At 70.2% G+C, this 21,906-nt stretch overlaps 2 protein-coding genes across 8 annotated transcripts in view; one reads left to right on the top strand and one right to left on the bottom strand.

Annotated features, from left to right (window-relative positions):
• Positions 1 to 2,394, top strand: part of SYT2 (synaptotagmin 2) — a 34,327-nt gene extending 31,933 nt beyond the window's left edge. For all 3 annotated transcript variants that reach the window (XM_054576526.1, XM_054576524.1, XM_054576525.1), the window contains exons 7-9: positions 230 to 347; positions 1,053 to 1,186; positions 1,544 to 2,394. In XM_054576526.1, coding sequence (XP_054432501.1) covers positions 230 to 347; positions 1,053 to 1,186; positions 1,544 to 1,750 — 459 coding nt within the window. In that variant the 3' untranslated portion in view covers positions 1,751 to 2,394. The remainder of the gene's footprint in view (positions 1 to 229; positions 348 to 1,052; positions 1,187 to 1,543) is intronic.
• Positions 2,395 to 9,264: 6,870 nt separating this feature from the next.
• Positions 9,265 to 21,906, bottom strand: part of PPP1R12B (protein phosphatase 1 regulatory subunit 12B) — a 71,673-nt gene continuing 59,031 nt past the window's right edge. For 3 of the 5 annotated variants that reach the window (XM_054576517.1, XM_054576518.1, XM_054576514.1), the window contains 7 exons: positions 20,532 to 20,548; positions 17,909 to 18,053; positions 17,472 to 17,576; positions 16,703 to 16,753; positions 16,160 to 16,213; positions 12,909 to 13,069; positions 9,797 to 9,902 (listed from right to left, as the gene is read on the bottom strand). In XM_054576517.1, coding sequence (XP_054432492.1) covers positions 12,935 to 13,069; positions 16,160 to 16,213; positions 16,703 to 16,753; positions 17,472 to 17,576; positions 17,909 to 18,053; positions 20,532 to 20,548 — 507 coding nt within the window. In that variant the 3' untranslated portion in view covers positions 9,797 to 9,902; positions 12,909 to 12,934. Of the gene's footprint in view, positions 9,903 to 12,908; positions 13,070 to 16,159; positions 16,214 to 16,702; positions 16,754 to 17,471; positions 17,577 to 17,908; positions 18,054 to 20,531; positions 20,549 to 21,906 lie in introns of all 5 variants that reach the window. The other 2 variants (XM_054576515.1, XM_054576516.1) reach the window with 2 other exon arrangements.

A 21,906-nucleotide genomic window follows, 5' to 3' on the forward strand; every position in this document is an offset into this window, starting at 1 on the left:
GTCGCTGAGGGCCGGCGGTCCCGGGCTCCGTGCCTCGGTGTACCCACGGGGCGAGCCCGCGTTTGCTCGGATGGATCCTCCGCCTGCCGGCCGCCTGTCCGCTCCCGGGGCCGTGGGAGGCCCGGGGTTGACGCTGAGACAGCCGCTTGGTCGTCGGGGGCGCGGAGGGACGCGCCCGCGGCGGGGCGGCGGGGCGGCTGCGGTGACCCGGCCCGCGTCCCCCCGACAGCCAGAGAAGCTGGGCGACATCTGCACCTCCCTGCGCTACGTGCCCACGGCCGGGAAGCTCACCGTCTGCATCCTGGAGGCCAAGAACCTGAAGAAGATGGACGTGGGCGGCCTTTCAGGTGCGTGCAGGCTCCTGGGCTGCCACTCGGGGGCACCAGCGAGCCGGGACCTGCCGCAGCCCCCGAGGCTTCCGGCCGGGCCGGTCTGGCTTCCCAGCGCCTCCCTGCCTCTGAGGCCCCCACCCGCCCCGCTCGGAGCGGCCCCCGCCCCCCGGTTCTCCTGCTGGGCCCTGGGCCGAGAGATCTCCCCCCAAGAAGGGCCAGCGAAGCAGGATCCTCCTCCCAGGGAGCGTCGGCGGCGCCACCGCAGGCTCAGGGGCTCCACCCTGGGGGTGCCGGGGGCGGGGGTGCTCTGGGGGCCTGGCCCCCGGCCAGGTGGCGCATGCAGCCGCATCCTCCTGAGAAGCAGCCAGGGCTCCAACGACAGGCCTGCTGCCAGCTCAGCCCAGCCACTGACCCGGTGGGTGACCTCGGACGGGACGTCCCTCCCGTGGGCCTCGGCCTCTCACCTGCCGGGTCAGGAGGAGGGGGCTGGGTCCCCGGGCAGCCTCCCGCCGGCCCGGCGGCCGCCACCGAGCAGCCTCACACGTTCTTGCCGCCACGGCTGAGCACGGGTGGTGCGCGGGGGCGGCCCCCGGACCCGCGTGGGCGCTCGCTCCGTGTCTGCGGGTGCAGCGGCCGCCTCGGGCGGGAGGAGCGGGGGCGCCCAGGGGCGGGGCTCCCCCGAGGAGGGGCTGACGGCACCCGGGGGCTCTCCCCGCGCAGACCCCTACGTGAAGATCCACCTGATGCAGAACGGCAAGAGGCTGAAGAAGAAGAAAACGACGGTGAAGAAGAAGACGCTGAACCCCTACTTCAACGAGTCCTTCAGCTTCGAGATCCCCTTTGAGCAGATCCAGGTGCCCGGGGCTGTCGTGGGGCGGGCAGCCCACAGGCTGGGCTTGAGCAGAGGGGGCCGGACCCCTGGCCCGGGGGCCGCGAGCACGACTGGTCAGAACCGGTGCAGCGCCGCTCTCTCGGGGCCCAGCAGGAGCGTCCCCTCCCCTGAGGTCCCTGTGCCCTGAGCCGCCTGCCTCGCCTCGCCCCCCTGCTGGGCGGCGTACGTGTCGAGCACGTTCGGGCGCGGGGCCTCGGGGCGCAAGCGGGGAGCCCGGGGCCATGTCCTCACCCCCCGGCCGTGGGAGGCGGCGGTGGCATGGGGCGGACGCCTGGCCGTGGGGACCCTTCGCCGGCCGACGCCCACCTTGCCTCTGCAGAAAGTCCAGGTGGTGATCACGGTGCTGGACTACGACAAGCTGGGCAAGAACGAGGCCATCGGCAAGATCTTCGTGGGCAGCAACGCCACGGGCACGGAGCTGCGGCACTGGTCCGACATGCTGGCCAACCCGCGCCGGCCCATCGCCCAGTGGCACTCGCTGAAGCCCGAGGAGGAGGTGGACGCCCTGCTAGGCAAGAACAAGTAGCGGCGGCGGCGGCCGCGACTCGCGCCGCCGGCTCGGACTCCGACGAGACCCAGAGCTACCGATACCTCAGTCACGCACCTTAGAAGCCCCCCCCTCCATCGTCCGCGGCCGTGTCCTCGTCCCCCCCGTCCACCGCCGTGAGACTGGCTTCCCTCCGGTGGCCCCGCGACGGGGAGAGAAGCCTGGCTCTCGTCGCTGCCCAGGAGCTGCCCCCTGCATGCCCTGCTGCGGCCCCCCCGGCCACAGCTCCGCTCACGCCGCAGGAGCGGGCCCTCTCGTGGCCGACGGTCGCCGCGTGGCCCCCGCCGTTGCGTGTTCGGGACCAGGGAACGGCAGCACTTCCTGTTTCCTGTTGGGGGAGGTGCCTAGTGGCCAGCGATCCCCGTGCATGCGTGTGCGTGTGGGTGCGTGTGCGTGTGAGCGTCTTTCCGCGCCCCGGGAAGGAGCCACGGATGGTGGATTTCTGTGGGAGCAGGAGGCTCTTCGGGGACCCCGACTGGAAGGGGGTCCTTGGCCTAAGCGGGAGGTCGGCTGCAGACGGGGCTCAGGCCGCTAGGCTACCCGCAGGGCCTCCCTCCCTGTGGGCGGCCGCTTGGGGCGGAGCCTGGACTTGTGCCGAGCGAGGACCACCCCTGACATCGCTGCCGCCCTGCTCCCGGCCGTGGCTGCCGCCCAGGTGTTTCTGGGATGCCCGTGGACCTGAACTCTTTGCTGGATCGGTCGGACTCTGGGAGGGGCTGGCAGCCTGGGACCTCACGGTTGTTGACCGTTCATACACAACTCAGAAGGAGCGGGAGGCCCATCTCCTTGAAACCCCAGCCGCACCCCCGGACCCTCGCCCTCCGGGGGGCACCCAGCACCCGCAGGCCCTCCCCCCATCGTGCTTTGGCTTGTTTTGTTTTCCTCCGAGCGGAGCAGCCTGCCCGAAGACGGTCAGCTGTGCGGAGCCAGGGAGCTTTACGAGAGGTCGCGCTGGTCTTAGTAGCCCCGAGGCCCAGGTGAGGAGGGGAGGGTGGTGGACAGAGCACAGAGGCTTCCCGGACGCGGGAGCCGGCCAACGCTGTGGGGGCCCGGCTGCCGCTCGCGGGGTGGCGTCCCTGAGCCCCCGCGGGCAGGCAGGGCCTCCGTTCCGACGCCGGGGCTCTGCCTGCGCTCCGTGTCCCGCTTCCTGTCCGCCCTCTGTCCCCAGCATTGATAAAAAGCCATATACCTGCCACTCAAGTTTGCACTGAGTCCCCTTCCACACCTGCCGCTGGGCAGGAGAGGCGGCCCCAGGCCCTCACGGCGCCCCGTCCGTGGACCGCTCTCCTCCCCGGGAAGCTGCCTGCCTGCGCCCAGCTTCCTGGGCGCCTGGGGCAGAGGGGCCGGCCGTGAGGGGCCACGGGGCCCGGGGGGTGCGGCCCCACAGAGCGACTTTTGATTTCACTGAAAGGGAGGCAACGGTGCTTGGTCTTTGGCGCCTTTCGGCTGGGGCGGCGGGGGCTGCTGCTCCCCAGTGGCCATGGCGTGTGTGCACACGTGTGCGTGTTTACGGGTGCGTTGCCGGCAACGAGACAGGCAGATGAGGACGAGGAGCCAGCCGTGTGGGCCAGCGGGTGCCTGCAGAGTCCGCCGTCCCAGGTCCCTGGGCTCGGCCCCCCCTCCCCGGGGCAGGGGGAGTTTGGTGCTTCCTCAGGGTGTCCCGTGCTCCTTCCCTACCTGCGTCCTGCAGCCCTGGACCTGGCCCTGGCCCTGGCCCACCCACCTCCCTTCCCTGCACTGGCTTCTGCCAGGGAGGCTCCCGGTGGCCCTTCCAGAGCCCTGGGTAGGCCGCCGTCCTCACAGGAGGACAGCAGGTGGCAGGATCCTCTGGCGGCTCCAGTGTCCCTGGGCCTGGGGACGCAGGCTGGATCTTATCGCTCCGGACCCACCGCTAGGGGGCAGCCTTGAGGCGTGGGGCGGGCGGCTGAGAGGTGTTGGGCCTGGGGCAGCAGGGATGCCGGCTCTGGGGCTCCGGCCCAGACCAGCTGTCCCAGCAGAAGGCACCTGCTGGGCGTGTGTGCGCATGTTCTCCACCCCGGAGAGAAGGGCCGTTCGGACCCTTGCTGCTCTGCAGGTTTCTTCCTGGGGCCCTGGGGTGCAGGCCCCATGCAGGGCACAGGGCGGGCCTGGGGCTGCTGGTCCTTGTGCCCTGAGCCCCGCGGCCTGGTCGCCAGATGCGGCAAATGTAAAAACACACAACGCCCCGTTAGATTTGAATTTCAGATAAACGACAAATAATTTTAAAGCGTAAGCATGTCCGAGGGCCGGCCCGGGACACGGGCCTTTGCCATGTCCCCGGGTGCCGGTCCTGCCCTCGTCCCAGGGGCTCCAACGGGTCTGGGCGCCGCTTCACCTGTCCTTTGAGCTGCAATACTGAGAAGGGGACACCGACTTGACGGCACACGAACGTGCTTTATTTTTTAAGCCACGACAAAACGGGAGCCTCCCGAAGCCATTGCCCGGCCCCCCGTGCGTCGGTTGTGCAGACGACAGCCGCCGCCTGCAGCCATGCGAGCAGGGCCCCCCCGCGCCCCGCCCCCCCCGTGCATGTCTGACCTGTGCACAGCGCATGGCAGGGCCCAGCGCCCACCCCCGCCTCCGCGTCTGCGTCCTGACGTCTGCCCCTGTCCCCACCGCGCCCCCAGGGAGCCTCGGGGTCCTCGGTCTGCAGGGCGGCCCCCGGTGCCCCGAGCTCCGTGTCCGGACCGCTGTCTGGTCTCCCCGTGTGTGAGGTGCCCCTTCACCCACTGTGTGAACTCACTGAGAAGCCATAACGGGGCTCCTGCGGGGCCGGGGGCCGGGCCCCCCCACCAGGAGCTCCGTCCCCGACTGGCGCCCACAGACGCCTCCGAAGGGCTTGCCTGCTCCCCCGCCCCCCGCGTCAGCCTGCGCCGCGAGGGCGAAGGCGTCCAGGGCTCCTGGCGGGGCCTCAGGGGCTGTGGCTGCTCCCGGGCGGGCTGGCGCCCGCCGCCACCTGCACCGGTGGGGTGCACGGGGCCCTGCCAGGCGCTCCCGAGTTTTGGTGCCTTTCCAGGGGCTGCTGAGGCGCCCAGGACGCTCGGGGGCAGCCGCTCGGCCCGCGGCCGGGCCCCGTCGCCACCTGGGTGGACGGTGCTCACTTCCCACGGAGGGGCCGGGTCCCTGGATGGCCCAGGGGGCTGCAGGGCCCCTCTGAGCAGGGCTAGGCCTGGCAGGGGCCCACGTGGCTGCCCGCCCAGCCCGGCAGGTCGCAGGCAGGGTGGCTGAGGTGTGCGCAGGACGGGGAGGGCTGGGCGGCAGGCGGCCGTGTCCGACGGGCCAAGGCGGCCGGGCGGGCTGGTGTCGGGGGCCCCGCCGTGCACGGGGGTGGTGATGGGGCCGCGTCCGAGCGGGCGGGGCCGGTGCTTGGAAGAGTGGAGGGCCCCCCGCAGACAGGAGGCCAGAGTGAGGGCATGCGTGTGTGACCGGTGACAGGGGCACGTCCCCCGCAGCCCAGGACTGGGCCCCTCACCCTGACCCCCCATCTAAGGATGGGGTTTGCTTTCTGGAAGCTTGACACCAGGGGGCGCCGCGAGCCTGCCTGGCCCCCGTTGCGCGGCCCCACCAGGAGCCTCCCCCACCCCGGCCCCTGCCCCCCCGCCCCCCCACCCGTCTCCACTGGAAGGATGCGCGTGCAGCCCCCTGCCCTGCTTGGCAGTGCCTCCCCCTCATGTGGACCCGTGTCTGGTCTCTTGTCAAATTGTCATTTTGTAACGAGCTGCGTTTCCTTATTAAAGAAATGAGCTCAGAGAAACCTGGGGGCGGGGGGGCGTCTCCTGTTGTTTGCTGGGCGGGGGGGGGGGGGGGCAGCCGGGCAGGGGGCGTGGGTCCCAAGCCCGGCATCTTCCTGAGGCAGGCAGGGAGCCTGGGCCGGCGGGCCACACGGCGGCCTTTCCGGGGGTGCGGGGCGGTGCTGGGGGTGTGCCGGGCCCTCGGGGGCTCCCAGCAGAGCCGGGCTTGGGGGTCAGCCGCTGTACGAGCCCGGGCGGGAGGCCAACCTGGGAGGGGCCGCTGGGGCGCGGGGCCTCGGGGAGGCAGTGGGCGGCGGGGTCCCTGCCACAGTGCTCGGTGGGGTTGCCTGGCACCCGAGTTTGGATTGAACCTCCAGGGATGCCAGGCGAGCCGCTGCTCCAGGCGGGGGTGGGGCGGGGCGGGGCGGGGGCGTCAGCAGCTCCGGCTCCGGCAGCCGCCCCATGGATGGGTGGGCGCAGCACCCTCGCCGCCCCAGCTCTGTGCTCCCAGGCAGGACCCCGCTCCGTGCCGGCACGGGGGCCCAGCCCTCGCGGTCCCGCTGGCTCTGGGACCCACGTGTCCCCGTCCTGGGCGAGGCGGGAGGGCGGCCTGGCGGCCGCCACGGTGGCACCCAGTGGCGCCTGGGGCCACGGACCGCGGAGACAGGGCCACACGGTTGCAACACAGTTTTATTTCCTCTTTTATAAATACTGTTGTGTTCACAGGCATCACACAGGCGTGAGTGCCGCTATCCCCAAACTCTGACACACAGAACACAATGTTATATAACCACCACCAGAAAAAATTCATTCATCTCAGGTCGAAAGGCCACTCGAAATTGCATAAAAATACATTCAGTTCACAAAGCGACCTGCCCCACCCTCCCAGGTATTTACAAAGGGCTGAGGCCCAGCCGCGCTCACCTCGGTGCTGCGGGTGGGGGCACCCACAGCGGGAGGCACGGGGACCCCGCTGACCGAGCGGGAGGTGCAGGGAGGCCGTCAGGGCGCAGGCTCCTCTCGGAGACGGTGACAGTGACGGCGGCCGCCGTTCCCCCAGGGACGCCTCCCAGACCCTCCCCGGCCCCGGTTGGTGGGGGGGGGCCGGGGGCCGGGTGGCACGGGTCTCAGGTCACACGAGGGCCCCGCCACCCACAGGCCTGTGCTGCTCCGCAGGCTCCGCCACGTTTCCAGTGGGGAGTGGCCACACCTCTCAGGACGCGCTGGCCCACGCACCCCGCCCGCCGGGCCGGCAGCCTGCCCTCAGGCCCCAGGCAGGACGGGCAGTGGCGGCTGGTTCACGGGAGACATTCCCTGGGGCACCATCGTCTGGGGCGGGGGGGCCGGGTGACGCACACAGAGCACCCTGAAATCGCCTCCAGGGTCCCCCAGGGACGTTCACGGGGGCACTGGGGAGAAGGGACAGAACGTGTCTGCAGATTCACGGTCCACGTTGGGGGTGTGGGGGGCGGGGCGGGGGGCTGTCCAGGCACAGCCCAGACCCCCGAAACACCCCGCAGCCATGATGGATCGGCTGACGCCGTCCTGAGCTTGCCCCCGACTGGGACACATCTTCCCGAGGGCCCCCCAGGAGTGGCTTTGACCCCGGACACGCCAGACAGGGGGCCCGAGCCCTCTCCTCTCCCGCGCCCTTGCCGGCCAAGACGCTCTGCTGCCCCTCGGCCCCCGTGTCCCCAGCAGCTGACAGCAGCCCCGGGGCCGCCCCCAAGTCCACCCACCCACGGCCTCACCCGGACTCAGGCGGCAGCCGCCGACCTGGGGGGGCTGCCGCTCCCGGGCAGGTGGATGCCTGGGACAGGGCGCCACGGGGGAGCCCCCCACCCCGCCAGCAGCCAGCACCCGCTCCGGCCCCAGGGCAGGCCTTCTGCCTCTTCCCAGCTCGGGCCCTGCCCCTGGGGTCTCCTTGCGGACCCACTCAGGGAAGGACCCCCCGACGCGGCCCGGCCCCCCCAGCCTGCTCTGTCCTCAGCTGCTCGGTGCCCCAGCCCCGCCCTGCGCCCTGCGCGGCGGCCTGGGGACCTCGGCCTGCGGCTGTCGTCGGCCCAGGCGGGGGCAGGGACGGCGGCGGGGGCCGCGGGAGGATGAGGGCCCTGCGGGGGCCCCTCGCTGACAGGTGCCTCCCGGACAAAGAGCAGGAGCCCCTTCCCGCAGGCCTGGCTGAGGGCCCAGGCGGCGCCCGCAACGCCACGAGGCCCTGTGCTCCCGCCCTCTCGATGGCCCCCATCCCCCTCACGAGGGGCGCGTGCCTGTCTGGGTGGACACGCCGCCTGCCTGGGAGAGCGGGACCCGGGCAGAGCAGGGACCCAGCCCGGCGCGTGGCCCTGCTGCCCGCTCCTCTCAACCCCTCCGGCCATGGGCCTCTGTGGCGCCGGGGCGGTCAGAGGGGCGGCCCCGGAGGCACCGCCTGGTTTAGGGCGGGGACCGCGGGCGAAGTGGACCCGATGCCGCCCTCCCAGGGGCCTCCGGCACACCTTGGTCGCAAAGGCGGGCGCGGCTGGGCGGGGGCCCCAGAGAAGCACCCCCACCCGGTCGGGGTCAGCCACGGAACCCAGGATTCCTGAGGTTGAAAAGTTAGTGACTTCGTCACAAGGAAAACTTTCTGGCAAGAAAAGGCATCTTTGACACAGAGGAGCAGCCACCCGAGCCTGAGTGCCGCCCACGCGTGAAGGCACAGCAGGTCGGACAGCGCTCGGGGCCTCCCCGTCCCTGCGGGGTCCCCGGGGACGGGGGCGGAGCCGTCTCCCCAACAACTCAGTCGTCTTTTCCTGAGAAAGCAGCAGCTGCCCTGTCCCTCCCCAGCACCCAGGACGTGCCAGGGAGCCGGCCAGGCGACACCTCGCCAGAGCTCGCTGTCCCCGGGGGAGGCGCCCGCGGGGTGGCTGATGTCCCGCCATCATCCCCGAGGTCCGCGCTCGGGACACCCGTCCCTCACCACAGGGGCTGCTGGGGAAGAGGGCGGCGCAGCGGCCCATGCGCTGACAGCGGGGCCCCCGGGCGGCCGAGCACACACAACACGCCCCCGTCCTGGGAGGACGGGCCGGAGCAGCCGCCGCAGCCCTGCAGGGAGGGGCCGCGGGCAGAGGAAGGCGGCCGAGGTCTGGACGCCCGCGCTGGCACCGGCTCGGGGGTTAGTGTCGGGTCCGCGTGCAGGACTCGGGTCTAACTCCAGCCGGGCCGGTGGCCCAGCCGTCTGGGGCACCCGCGCCCCCACCAGGGGGTTTTTGTCTGGGGACCAGGACGTCTCTGGGGACTGCGGACGCACGTGCTGGGAGAGGAGGGGAGGCCGCCCGGCACGGGGCAAGGGCTGGCGGGCACAGGGACCCTGGGGTGCCCACGGGCCTCACCTCATGTCAGGAAACCGCTCTGGCTACCAGCCGCCCAGCTCTGAGCGGCGGCAACACCCACAGCGGCCCCGAGGGTGCAAAGCGGGACCAAAGGACCTCATGTTCCGCGCCTCCCACCCTCCCACCCTCGGTGACGAAGCCACTCCTGCTGGCGTCTCAGGGCACCAGCGCCTCTGCCCTACACGTGGCCGCCAGAAACCCGCAGGCCGCACGCACAGGCTGCTGTCCTCCGGGCCCCCACCGACGCTGCGCGCCTGCCCCCCGCCCCCCTGCCGAGCACCCCTCAGCCTCCCTGCATCGCCCCACCTTGGACCAGGGGCCGGAGCGAGCAGAACGAGGCGCAGGGCGACAGGCCTTTCTGACAGCCGCCGTCGGGGGCGGGGCGCCCTTCGGGGAGGGGCCTGGGCGGCGCTGGCAGGTGGTTGGAGAGGCCTCGGCAGCAGGGCCGCTCCAGCCCCGGGGAGGGCGCGAGGGCTGGTCAGGGACGCAGCCGGTTGTCGATCGAGAGCTGCCGGCACGAGGGGCAGGGAAGGCCAGGTCCTGAGAGGTGACGGCCAGCAGGGGCCCCCGTGCGCCCCGCCCCCGGGGCCGAGCAGAAACGGGCCCACAGGCGGCGCGACGGCCGGTCTCCCAGCCCGCGGCCTCGCACGTCCCGCACAGGGTCCGGCAGGAGCTGCCAGGAGGCTCTGGCCGGGGTGGGACCCGGGGAGGGACCGGGGGAGGACTGGCAGCCGGGCCCCTTCGTGGGGCGCGGGCGGTCACGCCAGGCGTCCGTGAGAACCGTGGCAAAACCCAGCGTGCGTGGAGCAGAGTGCAGAGGGAAGCAGAGCAGGCGACTGCAGGCGGCGGGGACAAGTGACCGGCCGCGCACGCCCTCCCTCAGCGGGAGGGGCAGTGGACTGGCCCGGCCCCCCCGGCCGGCGGCCGCAGCTACTTGGACAGTTTGCTGATGACGCGGATGAGGGCGCCGTTCTCATCCTTCAGCCTCTGGTTGTCGGACTTCAGCTCTGTCAACACCTGCGGTGACAGAGGGAAGGGGTGTCACCGCCCGAGGTGACCGGGCGGCGGGCAGGGTCGCTGGGACCCCGCTCTGCAGGCACAAGGGCCTCACGCCCCCGCAGCCCCCGCCCAGTCTGCTCAGCCAGGCGGCCCCCCTCGCGGCCGCCCTCCGTCGCCTGGGGTCTGGAGGAGCTGGGAACCGTGCCCAGGGGCGCGGGGCGGGGGGTCAACCAGGAGCACAGGCTGGTTCACAGCCACTGGAAAGGCGGATCCAGCCACCAGGGCGCAGGCTCAACTGCCCCCGAGCCCCGCTCGCGGTCCCTGGGGGGCTGCTGGGGCCGCCGCGGCCGGGCTGGGCGGCCATCGCAGGGGCCCCTTCTGCCGGCTCTGCCGTCCCTGGGGCGTTGGGGTCGCCCGACCTGGGAGGCGGGGGAGCCGCAGCCCGGAGCCCCCCCAGGCCCAGGCCCTCGGACGGCTGCGGGGGCACGTGGAAACCCCCAGGTCTGGGCGGCGGGTGCCATGGGGTGGGGCCGCTGCGTCCGCGGCCCCCGCACCCGCCCGCGAGGCGTCCTTGCACCCAGGCCTGCAGGGGCCACGTGGGGCCGTGAGGCCTGGAGCTGAGGCCCCAACAGGACGGCTGCCCTGCGCCCCCTGCACCTCCTGCGCACGGCGCAGGGGCCACATGAGCTGCGTCCTGGGAGGGAAAAGCCACCGTCACCGAGGACGCCGTGAGCCCGTAACTTCCCCGAGGGGCCCGGCGGCTCACAGCCGATGCAGAACCCGCGTGTGCGTGGCCCCAAAGGTCACGCCATCCTGACAGAGGACGCCCAGGGGGACAAGGCACTGAGGTGCAGAGGCTGCAGTTTCCAGCCTGGAGGTCCTCACCCTGCGCCACCCCTGTTCAGGGGCCCCCCGAAACAGCGGCCCGAGCCCACGCCCCACATCCAGCCCGCAGGCCGTGGGGCCCACGGCTCCTGGCCCAACCCCCGTGAGCTCAGGATGCTCGCCCTCGGTCCCTGCCCCCCGCCCCCACCGCGCCCTGCAGGGCCCTGCCGGCAGCGCCCCGGAGCTGCCCCGCCCCCTTCCACGGCACACACGCCCCCTGGGGCCCGGGCCCCATCTGCACACAGAACTCAATTCTCTGAAGAAACTGGATGAGGCCACTTCTCTGCGGCGCTGACGCTTGGGCGGCTAGGGGGTCGGGGGGCCCGGGGTCGGTGGGGGGAGGGGGGGCGCTGCTCGCCAGTCGGTCGGCTTCCTTCACTTCCGCGCCCCGTACCAGGGCCGCATGCTGAGGTATCGCGGACAAGCAAAGCCGAGGACGTTTCTCATTTCTCCTTTCGGCCGTGGAGGAGGAGAGTGCTCTCGAGGAGGAGGGTCCCGGAGCCGGGGGGCCAGGGATGCGGGGGGCCCCGCCTCGCTCCCGCTGCCCGGTGGGCAGGGAGGGTCCTGCTTGTGCACGGTGACAACCGACGGCACCGCACACCGAGACCAGCGTGTCCCAGGGGACCACTGAGGACAGCCCCAGGAAGGCAGGTGCCTCGGGACCAGGCTGCCGCCGCCCTCCCCCTCCCAGCCTGCCTCCGGGGCGCAGGCCTCCTCCGTGCAGGGCGCCCCTCGGCCACAGCAATGAGGCAGCGGCCTCAGGTCCAGCAAAGCTTCAGGCTGGAAACTGAACTTTGATTCCACACAATTCCCATGTGGCTCGGGAGACTCCATGTCTCTGCGCCCGGGAGGCCACGCGCCAGGCACAGCTGTCGGGGAGCAGCCGCCCGCGTGGAGGAGGCAGCGCTGTCCCGGCCACTGCCAGGCAGAGCTGTGCGGCCGGCTCACACGCCCGCGGTCAGGCCTGGGCTCTGCAGCCTGATGCTCATGGTTTGAATTTTGATTTTCAATTTTGTTTGCGTGACCTGAGGCCAGTGGCCTGGAGCCCGATTTTTTCATTTATAAAACTGCTGTTCTGGGGGATAAACAGAAACAGCGGGTAGAGCACTAGGCATCGGCCTTTATAAACGAGTGTTATCATGGCCACTGACCACTGAAAGGTCCGCACCTCCTACCCCAGACAGCGAAAGAGGGACACTGAGAACAACAGGGTCCCCGGTCGCCCGACCCAAGTTCCCGGGCGTCTCGAGGGGGCCGATCTGAAAGGGTGGCCTCGGCAGGTCACTCAGCGCCTTCCCTCTGTGCTGGGGCCGCTAGCCCAGCGGGCAGAGATGACCACGGCCGACCCAAAGGCCCAGCGAGGGGGCGGGGAAGGGCCGGCCCGCGGGGACCAGCCCAGCTGTCCCTGGAGATGGAAAGGGGTCTCGGAGGCTGAAGCTGCTCAGCAGCCCCGCCCAGGACCCTCTGGGGGGGCGGGGGGCGGGACAACACACGTCATCTGTGGTCTGTGAGCATCTCTCAGACCCGCATCCAAGAAGAGGCTCTGTTTACCAAACACCTCAGTTCTCGGTGGAACGTGAGCCCCACCTCCACCTCTGCCAAAGCGGAGGCCTCGCAGCCCACCAGCCCACCAGCCCACGCGCAGCAGGCCGGGGACACACCACTGGGGGCCGAGATCTACGAGGGGGTGGGACACGCCCCCCGGGAAGAGAACGAAGGCCCTGAGGGGGTGCCAAGCAGGTCCCCCTGGTCCCCCTGCCCCCACACGTCTGGGCCCCGGTGGCCCAAGCCTTCCGTCGGCCCCCACCCAGCACACGGCCAGTCCCCCCATGGCCCAGGCTCCCAGAAGCAGTGAGAGGAAGCTTCGGTTCTCAACCCAGGACCCTGCTTTTCAGGGGAGCCCAGGCATGTCCGTGCTGAGCCTGCACCCCCAGTTCCCCCCAACCCCAGCTGCCCGGGGACGGGCTGTGCCTGGGTGGCCGGAGGAAGCGCGGCCTCAGTGTGGCGCTCGCAGCCGCAGCCCCCGCCCCCGCCCCCGCCGCGCCCCGGCTCCTCCCACGCCCAGGACCAGCCCCCACCGCCTCCACACAGCCCCGGGGCGGTGCGCCCAGCTCCTGGGAGCACGAGACGGGCACCTGCCTGCGGAGGTGGAGGAGGGGCCGCAGCTACAGCTCCGGGGACTGCGCGGCCTCCGCGGCGGCCGAGAGCCGGGCCACCACGCGGGCCAGCGCCCTGTTCTCAGCCTGCAGCTGCGCGTTCATCTGCTTCAGGGTTTGGATCTGTTTTAGCTGGTGGAGGTTCTGCAGTGGGACACGGAGGGACGGACAGACAGACCACGGACAGACACACCACGGACAGACAGACAGACCAGGAGGTGAGGGCGTGTGGCTATGGTGGGCGACCAGCCTGCATGCAGAAGAGGAGCAGAGCGGCGGAGCACGGGGAGGGGGCCATGCGCTCGGCAAGCACCGGCTGCGAAGCTGCCTGCCGGCCCTCCAGGGGCTCTGCGCTGGGCTGGCTTGGCCCAGCCACCGCCCGGGGGACCCTCCTCCGTCACTGGGACTGGAGCGGAGGGTGTGGCAAGTCGCGGATGCGGCCCGGCCACCTCTCCCCGGGGGGGCCCCGCCCTGCATTTTCTTTCTGGGTCCTTCTCTTACTTCCTCCTCGTGTTTCCTTCTTTACAAGTTAGAAGAGGTGGCTGCTGCCTAAGTGTCTTCTGCCTGAGGCTGTTCGGAAGGGGGAGCGACACACTCGAGGGTGGAAGGTCCCTGCTCCAGGACCCGGACCCGTTAGGGCCTGGCCTGCGCTGGGGCCGCCAGCACCGCGGAGCCCGCGGCGCCACGGCCTCGGTCCAGCTCTCGGGCCCCATCACTGGCTCTGCCGTGGGCTGGGTGACAATCGTGGCAGAGGTGCTGACAGCACAGAAGAACCGGCCCACAGACCCGGCTCCTGGCGCCTGGGCCCTCACGGGACCCGCTGGGGCCGTGCTCGCCGGCCTGCTCCCTGCTGCCTGTCCCTCCCGCGGGGCCTCAGCGCAAGGCGGGGCCGAGGGGCTCAGGCGGGGGGACAGGGTCCGTGTGGGGGCCGCAGGGGCCAAGGGAAGATGTGCAGGACCAGACCCGCGTGCCCGCCGCCCACATGGATGGGGACAGAAACAGAGACACAGGATCAGCAGTGAAGAGCAAGAAGGTGAAGGTGGTGTGAGGGTCCAAGAAACAGGCAGAGACAGGACACTGAGGATCTGTCCCCAGAGCAGAGCCACCGGCTTGGGAAAGGCTGGGCCCCGAGTGCTTCCCAGTCGCCGCCACAGGGCAGGCACCAGGCCACCCTCCCCCGGCCCCCGAGAGCCGTCCGTCCGGGCGCTGCGCCTGGAGAGAGGGAGGGCGGGTGGGCGGGGCCCGCTGCCGTGGCCAACGGGAGCCCCTGGCTCTCGCCCCTCCAGGGTCGACGCTGGACTGCACCCTGGGTGGGACCCTGCCTCCCGCGCACACAGGCAGGTCAGGGTGGGCGGCTGGGGCGTCTCGGCACCAGGAGCCAGGCAAGAGCCGTCCGCCGGAACGTTCCAGAGGGAACAGCACCGAACAGGCTAGGGAATGAGGTGCGCAAGCTCCGGGGCGGCACCCGCCGGTGTCTCCAGGGGCAGCAAAGGAAACGCAAGACCCGTGCAGCGCGGGCCCTCGTGCAAGGACCTGGGGGGGCCGGCGCCCCTCGATGAGTGCGCTCCGCAGCCCGCGCCCGCCAGGGCGCCACGTGCGACCTGCCCGGGCCGCTCCCACCAGTGCTCTCCACCCCCTCCGCCCCCGGCCTTTCACCCGCTTCACCAAAGCCAGGTAAACAGGCCCAGAGGCGCCTCCTGCAGCCGAGCACCCAGTGCCTCGCAGCTCCTGGGAGGTCAGCCCTCCACCCGCCCCAGCCCACGTGCCCAGAGGCGCGGATGTCTGCGCAGCTGATCTGCGACATGCACGGCGCCACCGTCCCTGAGCACGACGGGGTCCCAGGCCGGACGGGACCGGGACTTCCGCCACGCGCCACCCCATGCTGCAGGCTGGCTGAGGACCCTGAGCGCTAACCACGCGCCTCAGATCCCTTCAGGGCTGGCTGTGCCCGTTTTGCGACGTGTGCACAGGCAGAACTGAGCGCAGCCCCCAGGGAAGGCAGGCACAGGGAGGTGCGGCCAGGCACGGGCTGCGCAGGGCCGCCCGGGCGGGGGGGTCTGTTACGGCCTCGTAATTGGTCAAGGGAATAATGGCATCTGACCGGGTGGGTGAATTCTAACTAAGAGACGTCATTTTCCGACGAGCATCCCTCCTGGTCTGGGGCCTGAACAGCCACGGTCTGGCTCCACTTCCTAATCTAAACCACCAAGCCCGAGGTTCGTGGTGCGCGGCATAGGACAGCGGAGAGCGAACGCTGTCCTGTGTCACAGCACCCACGGGGAGGAGCCAGGAAGCCAGGACCCGGTTGAGGAGCCCCCAGCCCGACGGGCGGCAGCCAGAGACGCCACCTCCCTGTGTTGGGGCTGCCACGCGCGCCCCGAGGACGGCTGAACGGAGCGGGGGGCCCCTCCGCGGCCCCGTGGCGTGGCCCAGCACCCCGTGGCCAGTGCCCGGTGGCCGGGGTTCCCTCCAGGGCACTGCTGCACAGGGACCGTCGCTGGCAGCGGCCCCCAAGGGGAGTCCCCCCGCAGCCGGGAGCCCTACGCACTCCCTCCAGATGCGGGGGCACCAGCGGGTGGGAGACACCAATGGCGAGAACGTCTATCACGTCGGCACAGCCGGCCACCGGTCACCTCTGCCCCGCTGCCCCGAGTCGGCTTCGAAGGTGCCGCGTGTCCAAGGTACCGGGAGGCCTCATGGGGCTCCTGGGACGGGGGGCCTGCAGCGCGTCCCCTTCACCCCCTTCACCCCCGAGAGCGCGCACCGGTCTGTGCGAAGCCTGGGCCCCACCAGGTCCCGAGGCCCAGCGGTCAGCACCCGTCTCTCCCCAGGCAGCTGGGGGCGCCTGCCCCCGCCCCCGCCCCGAGTCGGGCACCCGGCATCTTGCGTCCGGTACAAGACGACCCCGGAAGGAGGACAGCGGGGCCGTGCTCAGCGACCGCAGGCTGGGTGTCGCGCGCGGCAGGCGAGGGAGCCCCTGCCCAGCGGCCCCGCGGCGGCGCGGCCCCCTCCCCGGCAGGGACGGGCTGCAGGCAGCTGCCCTGAGGCGGCGGCGAGGAGGCCGAGCAAGTCAGGCAGGCGTGCAGGCGGCACCCGCCTGCCCCTGGGGGCCCGTGTCTGGGCGGCTGTGCCAGCTCGGCCTCCAGCGTCCCCCAAGCCAACAGCAGCGCTGCTCCCGGGGAAGGGGAAGGAAATGGGGGAACCAAGCTCGGGGCTCAGCCACGGGAGACGCACCTTCATCTCCTCCTCCATCTCCGACATCTTCCGCTCCAGGGCACGCCGCTCCTGCTGAGAGAGCGGCGGCGGCTGAGCCGGGCGGCCCCTTGCTGCCGCCCACCGCCCGGGGACCAGCAGGGCCCATGGGAGCCGCCCGAGCCCGCTTCACCCACAGAACCCCCTCTCTGCACCGCCCCCTCACCCCGACAACGGGCAGCTCTGCTGGAAGTCTCCAGTGGCTCCCGGGGACAGGACCCCTGCTCCCCCGGCGCCTGGGTCCTCGGGGGCTGCTGTCACGCTGGCGGCAGAGGCTGAGCGGACGCTGCCAGCCGGGGCCCCACCCCCAGCAAGGACGTCACCTGAGCCCTGGGCAGCTCGGGAGCAGAGGGGACACGGGGCTGTGTTCCGGGCCGGGAAAGAGCACCATGAAACACAGCTGCTTTCAGAGCGAGACCGGAGGGGCGGGGGCAGCTGCCCTCAGGGGCGGCCAAAGCCAGGCCTCTGCCCAGAGCCGGGCAGCGGGGTCCACGGCCACCCAGGGACGGCACGGGAGACGCTCACCCGCTTCTCTGCCTCCAGCACCGAGGACCTGTCGGGCGTCTTCTCCTGTCTCTGCCGGAGCAAAGGGGGGCCAGCGTCACCGAGGGCCTGGCTGGGCCGTCACCACGCCGTGGAGGCTGCGCCAGGGCCCGGGCGCCGCGGGTCCCCCACCCCCGCAGGCACCTGATAAACGCGGAAGCCAAGGGGCCACTGCCCGAGGCCGCTCCCCTTCGAGTGCTGAGGCGCGGCCAGAGCAGCAGCCGCCCTGGCCTCTGGCTCCGCCCCGGCCCCCAGCCCCAAAGGCCACGGCCGCTGGTCTCCCCCGCGCCCCCTGGAGCCGGCCCATGGCCGTCTCCAAGCCTGCCAGGCGGCTGCGCTGGGCGCTCTGCTTTTTCCACCTCGGCCCCCTTAGAGCCAGGCGGACCTTCCAGGCACAAACATCACGTGTCCCTGGGGCACTGTCTCCATGCGAGTGTGAGCCCCGACCCCCGCCGAACACTCCGTTTTTGGTCAACAGCAGAGACTTGCTCTGCAGCACCGTTTCTTGTGAACGTCAGTGACTGGCGCATGGCAGGACGGGGGCTGGGCTTTGCTTCTAGCGCCCTCTGCCTGGCAGGGTCGGCAGCTGCTCGGCCTGGGCGGGGTGGGGTGGGGGGGCGGCGAGGACCACGCATTCCGGCCCAACGCGGGAGGAGCCTGCGGTCAGCCAGCGCCTGGCGGGCAGCGGCCTGTCCCCGGGACCCTGTCTCCGCGGCGCCGTGTCCGCCCCGCCCCCGCCCCGCCCGCTCACCTGGGCCGTCTTCTCCAGCCGGGACTTGACGCCTGCCAGCTCCAGCTGGGCCTCCTGCAGCTTGGCCTTCAGCTTCTGGTTTTCGGTTAGCGCATTCTCATAGAGCTGGGGGAGACACGTGGGGTCACCTCCGTGGGGGCCCCCCACGCGCACCGCCCCCGCCGGTGTCCAGGCACGGCCCGCACCCGGCCAACCGGTCTTCTGTTTCCCAGCTCCTGGCCGCCCGGCCACCACTCCTCACACACTGCGCGGGGGGCCGCCCCTCCCAGCGCTGGGCTCCGGACACCGGACACGGCGTGGAGACGACGCGGGGAGGGAGCAGCCAGGGGGCCTGAGGAGTCGCCGGAGCAGCCTCTGCTCTGCCAGGCCTGGGCTCCCCGACCTGCCCAGGGGAGACGACGACCGGGGACGGGGACGGGGACGAGGCGCCGGCCTACCTTCCTGTAGTCCCTGCCGCTGTCCTCCTCCCCGCGGCCGGTCAGTGAGGCCAGGCGGGCCTCCCGGGCCTCCCGACGTGCGCGCGCCGAGGCCCGGTCACTGTAGGGGTCGCTGGCTGCAGGGTTACTGCCCCCCGACTCCAACCTGCGGGACACACGCGGGGGACACACGGAGGCCGGTCAGGGCGGCCTCGAGCGCAGAGCAGGTGCGGAGGGGCAGGGGGCCTGCTGGGAAGCACGCGGGAGCTCGGCCGGGAACACGCACGCACCCCTTCCTCGGACCCCGCGCCACCCGCCGGCCCGGCGGCCGCCCGGGTGAAGCCGCCACGTGGGTCCTGCGCGTGGACAACCAGCACCCTGATCCTCAGCACCGGTTTGCGGTTTCACGGGACTTGGCTCTTGCCAAACTGAAATGTGGCGGATGAGACGGCTGCGCGCAAACCAGCCCTGCAGGGCTCTGTGTCCTTGCACTGGGCGTTTGAAGGGCCACAGCCGGGGGACGAAGACCTCGGGCCTCGGGCCCGCGGCAGCTGCAGGGGGTGGGAGCCGAGCGAGCACGAGGGGCCACGAGGTTCCTGCAACACCAGGCGCTGCTTCTGTCTTACTAAGTCCTACGTCAGTCTCCTCCTCCTCACCTTCCAAAGAAATTTCCACCAACAGAAATCTCGTCAGTGACCTTCCTGATGTCAAAAGCAACACATGCTGGTGGAAAGGAAGTGCCAACGCGTCCGAAGCAGGGAGCCAGAGCCACCCTGTCACCCTGCCCCAGTGGCCACGGAGAACGCTTCAGCTCGGACTCTCGCCGGGCACGCTGCGCGAGGGGTCGGAACTCTCCTGTGGCTTCAGACAAGGCACACGGCTTCCCAACGCTCCCTCCGCCCTACGCGCGTCGCTGTGACGGTCCGCGTCCCGTCACGCGAGTGAAAGCAGGTCCAGCGATTTCCGACGGCTGAGGTCCTCCACTGAGGTCCTCCACTGCGCGGCCGCAGGCGCGTTAACCCTCTGTTGGTAACCGGGCTTTTTGGTTTGAGTGTTTTAGCTGATGTGACTCACGTCACAATGAGAAGACCCCTGTAAGCCTTGGGGCCTTCGTCCAATTGTTGTGTTAGGGGGAAACCCCAGAAGTGGAGCTGCTGGGTCAAGGGGTGGACACGTCTTGAACGCTGACGTGGACGCTGCTGCCGGCGCACAGAGCACGGCTCTCCCTCGCCCAGCAGGAGGGCGTCTCCCCACAGGGCACCGTGCGGGTTTCGAACCACCAGGGTCAGTGCCTTTGGGTTTTGCCTTTGCTTCCGAGCCGCTCGCCCACCCACGGCCTCTCCCTGCTCCACGCTCTCCTTAGACCCCGGGAGCCGGGCGGGCGGGCGGGCGGGCGGGCGGCGCCGCCAGCGCCCGGCAGCGGCTCTCCCACTTCGCTGTCTGTCTGTCTACGGTGGCTTTCGCTAGCAGTTTTCAATTTTGTATACATTTGACAACTTTCGCCTTTCTGGTATCACGCTTGGGAGGATCTCTCCTATATAAACGTTCTCTTCTACGACTTTTGCAGTGAAATCTTTTTCTCTACAAATTGTAATCCATCTGAAGTGGGTGCATTTTGTTTCATTGTTTTGGTTTGCACTGGGAGGAAGGAGCTGTTTTCCCAGATGGACGGCTGACTGTCTACATGATCCCGGGGTTTGAGTCACCTCACGCTCGTGGCTCCTGGGGCCGCCTGCTGAGTCCCACTGACCCGCCGGGTCTTGAACGAGGGCCTCGCTGTTTTAAGCCCTGCAGTTTCAGGGCATGTATCAAAGTCTGCAGGGAAAGCCTCTTTCCACAACTGGCTGTTACGAAATAAATAGATCTCACAAGAAACCACCTGGGGAAAAGAACATGCTTCCCCAACTCGGCAAAGCCCATCTTCTGCCGGGCAGGAGCTGTTTGTCCTCAGCGGGTGCTGGCGAGCGACGAGCAGAGGGCGCGTCGTGCACGTTTGCAGGTGTCAAGATACGTCAATAAAGAAGGACCAGTTCAAGTGCCCAGCAAGCAGGGGGCTCGCTCGCCCCGTGGGGTCCCATGGCCCCACTGCCGGCAGGTGTTCTGAGCCCCCGCTGAGCGACGGTGGGCAGGGGCAGCTTCAGAGCCGCCGCTGCTTTTCTCTGGTTCTCCAGGGAGGTGGCTCCGAGCCCCCGGGGAGCAGGAGGACAGGGACAGAGGCACAGTCCCCGGGCTCTGGAGGGCCCCAGGGGTCTCGGCCCCTGCAGGCCAGGTCTCGGTTCACACTGACAGACCACTGAGCACCCCCGAGGGTGGGGACTGTGCAGGGCCCTGTCCCACGCGGCCACCGCTGGCCCTTCTGTGGGAACCCAGGCCGCTCTGGGCGCTGGCTCTTTCTGAGGCCGAGGCCAGCATCCCGGGCGGGTGAAGTGCACAGCGCGCTGGGGGGAGGGGCGGGAGGCAGGAGGGGAGGCGCGTCGGACCGGCTGCGGCGGCCGCGGAAGCGGAGAGGACGCGAGGGACACCCGACTCCGCGGGCCGCGCTCGCTCAGGCGTGCGCTCCCACACAGGGGCTCGGCATGCGTGTAAGCTCGCTCAGGCGTGCACACTCACGGGTTCCGCATGCGTGTGAGGCGGGCGTTCTTACCTGGAGAGCCTGTCGTGCTAGACACAGGAAGAGACAAAAACAAAACGAAACAAAGATTAAAGACCAGCATCAACAAGGGACAGACATTCGTGTTTCTATTCACAAACGCGCTTTTCAAGTCGGATGCCTCAGCTGCGCGGTGCGGGACGGGGCAGGAGTCAAGGGGAGCCGCGGGCCACCGCGCGCCTCTTTGCACCCAGGGCTCCGCCCGGGGCCTGGGGCTGCAGATGGCACGCCTGCCCCGCCCTCCAGAGTGAGAGGGTGCGGCCTGGCACCCGTCCAGGGTCTCCCTCGGGGTCTCAACCCCCGGCCCTGCCCCGTGCAAACATCAGCGCACGTGGAACCTCTGGCCGGCGCCGGCCTTCTCCCAGGCCTGCGGTGACCGCTGAGGAGGGGGTGGCCCTCGCTCGCCCGGCCGTCCCGGACGGCGTGAAGAGCCCTGGGGTCTCAGAGGAAAGGACTCCGGGTGCAGGCGCAGCCAGGGGCACGGCAGGAAACCATGGCCATGCCCGCGCCTCACGCGTCTGTTTCGTCGTGGGTGCCATTCATCCTCCTACCTCAACCGTTTCCACAGAACTCAGGCAGAAACTGTTCTGAACGTGTTTACTTAGTTCCTCGTTTGAGGTGTTAACAATGAAATCCCCAAGAGCAGAAAAAAGAAGAAAGAAACCCAAGGGCCCAACAGTCCGTCCCCTCGACGAGCCGCCCGGCCAAGGCGTTGGTCCCTGACCTGGGACGCGCACCGGCCCGGCCCCAGCGCCCAGGGGGCGGACTGAGCAGGTGACCATTCTCCGGGGAGCCCCCCCTTTGAACGGGCCGTGTCTCCTCCAGGCCTCCCGTGCACACGCGGCGGCACAGGCCAGCCCAGCTGCCCACCCCGCGCGGAAGGGTCAGCGGTTTTGGACCAGAAACGGCGGGACCCTGGTGCCCTGCCCGCCCTATTCACCTGCTCCTGCCGTGAGCGACTTTTTTTTTTTGGTTTCCCCACATGAAAAAAGTTCTCAAAGAGGATCTTTTTCCTGATGTGGAAGAGGTGGAGCAAAAAATGGCAGGCACACTAACCAGCACCAACATCAGCAAGTTCACACAGTTTTGAGCCGTGGGAAAAAGTCTCGACGGGGGTATTGCGTCCATCAGAGCCCTTTGAAGGTGGATGAAGTTTAAACGTGTAGAATAAATGCACAATTTTTAATTAAGAAGCTGTGGTTTCTTGGGGGGCCCCCCGTAGGTGGGCCCCCCGAGCAGCAACGAGAAAAGCCACGGTTCCTGGACACGAAAAGGCAGGTTCCTCGGGGTTTTCAAGAGGCCCGAGTTCATCTTCCTGCGAGGACAGGGCACGGGGGGGGGCAGCCCCCCGACTCCCGCGTGGCAGGCA

This window comes from Pteronotus mesoamericanus, unplaced genomic scaffold (genome assembly GCF_021234165.1).
Source record: "Pteronotus mesoamericanus isolate MK-2021 breed Mesoamerican mustached bat unplaced genomic scaffold, CSHL_Meso_final contig_347, whole genome shotgun sequence".
In the NCBI taxonomy this organism is placed as follows: Eukaryota; Metazoa; Chordata; class Mammalia; order Chiroptera; family Mormoopidae; genus Pteronotus; species Pteronotus mesoamericanus.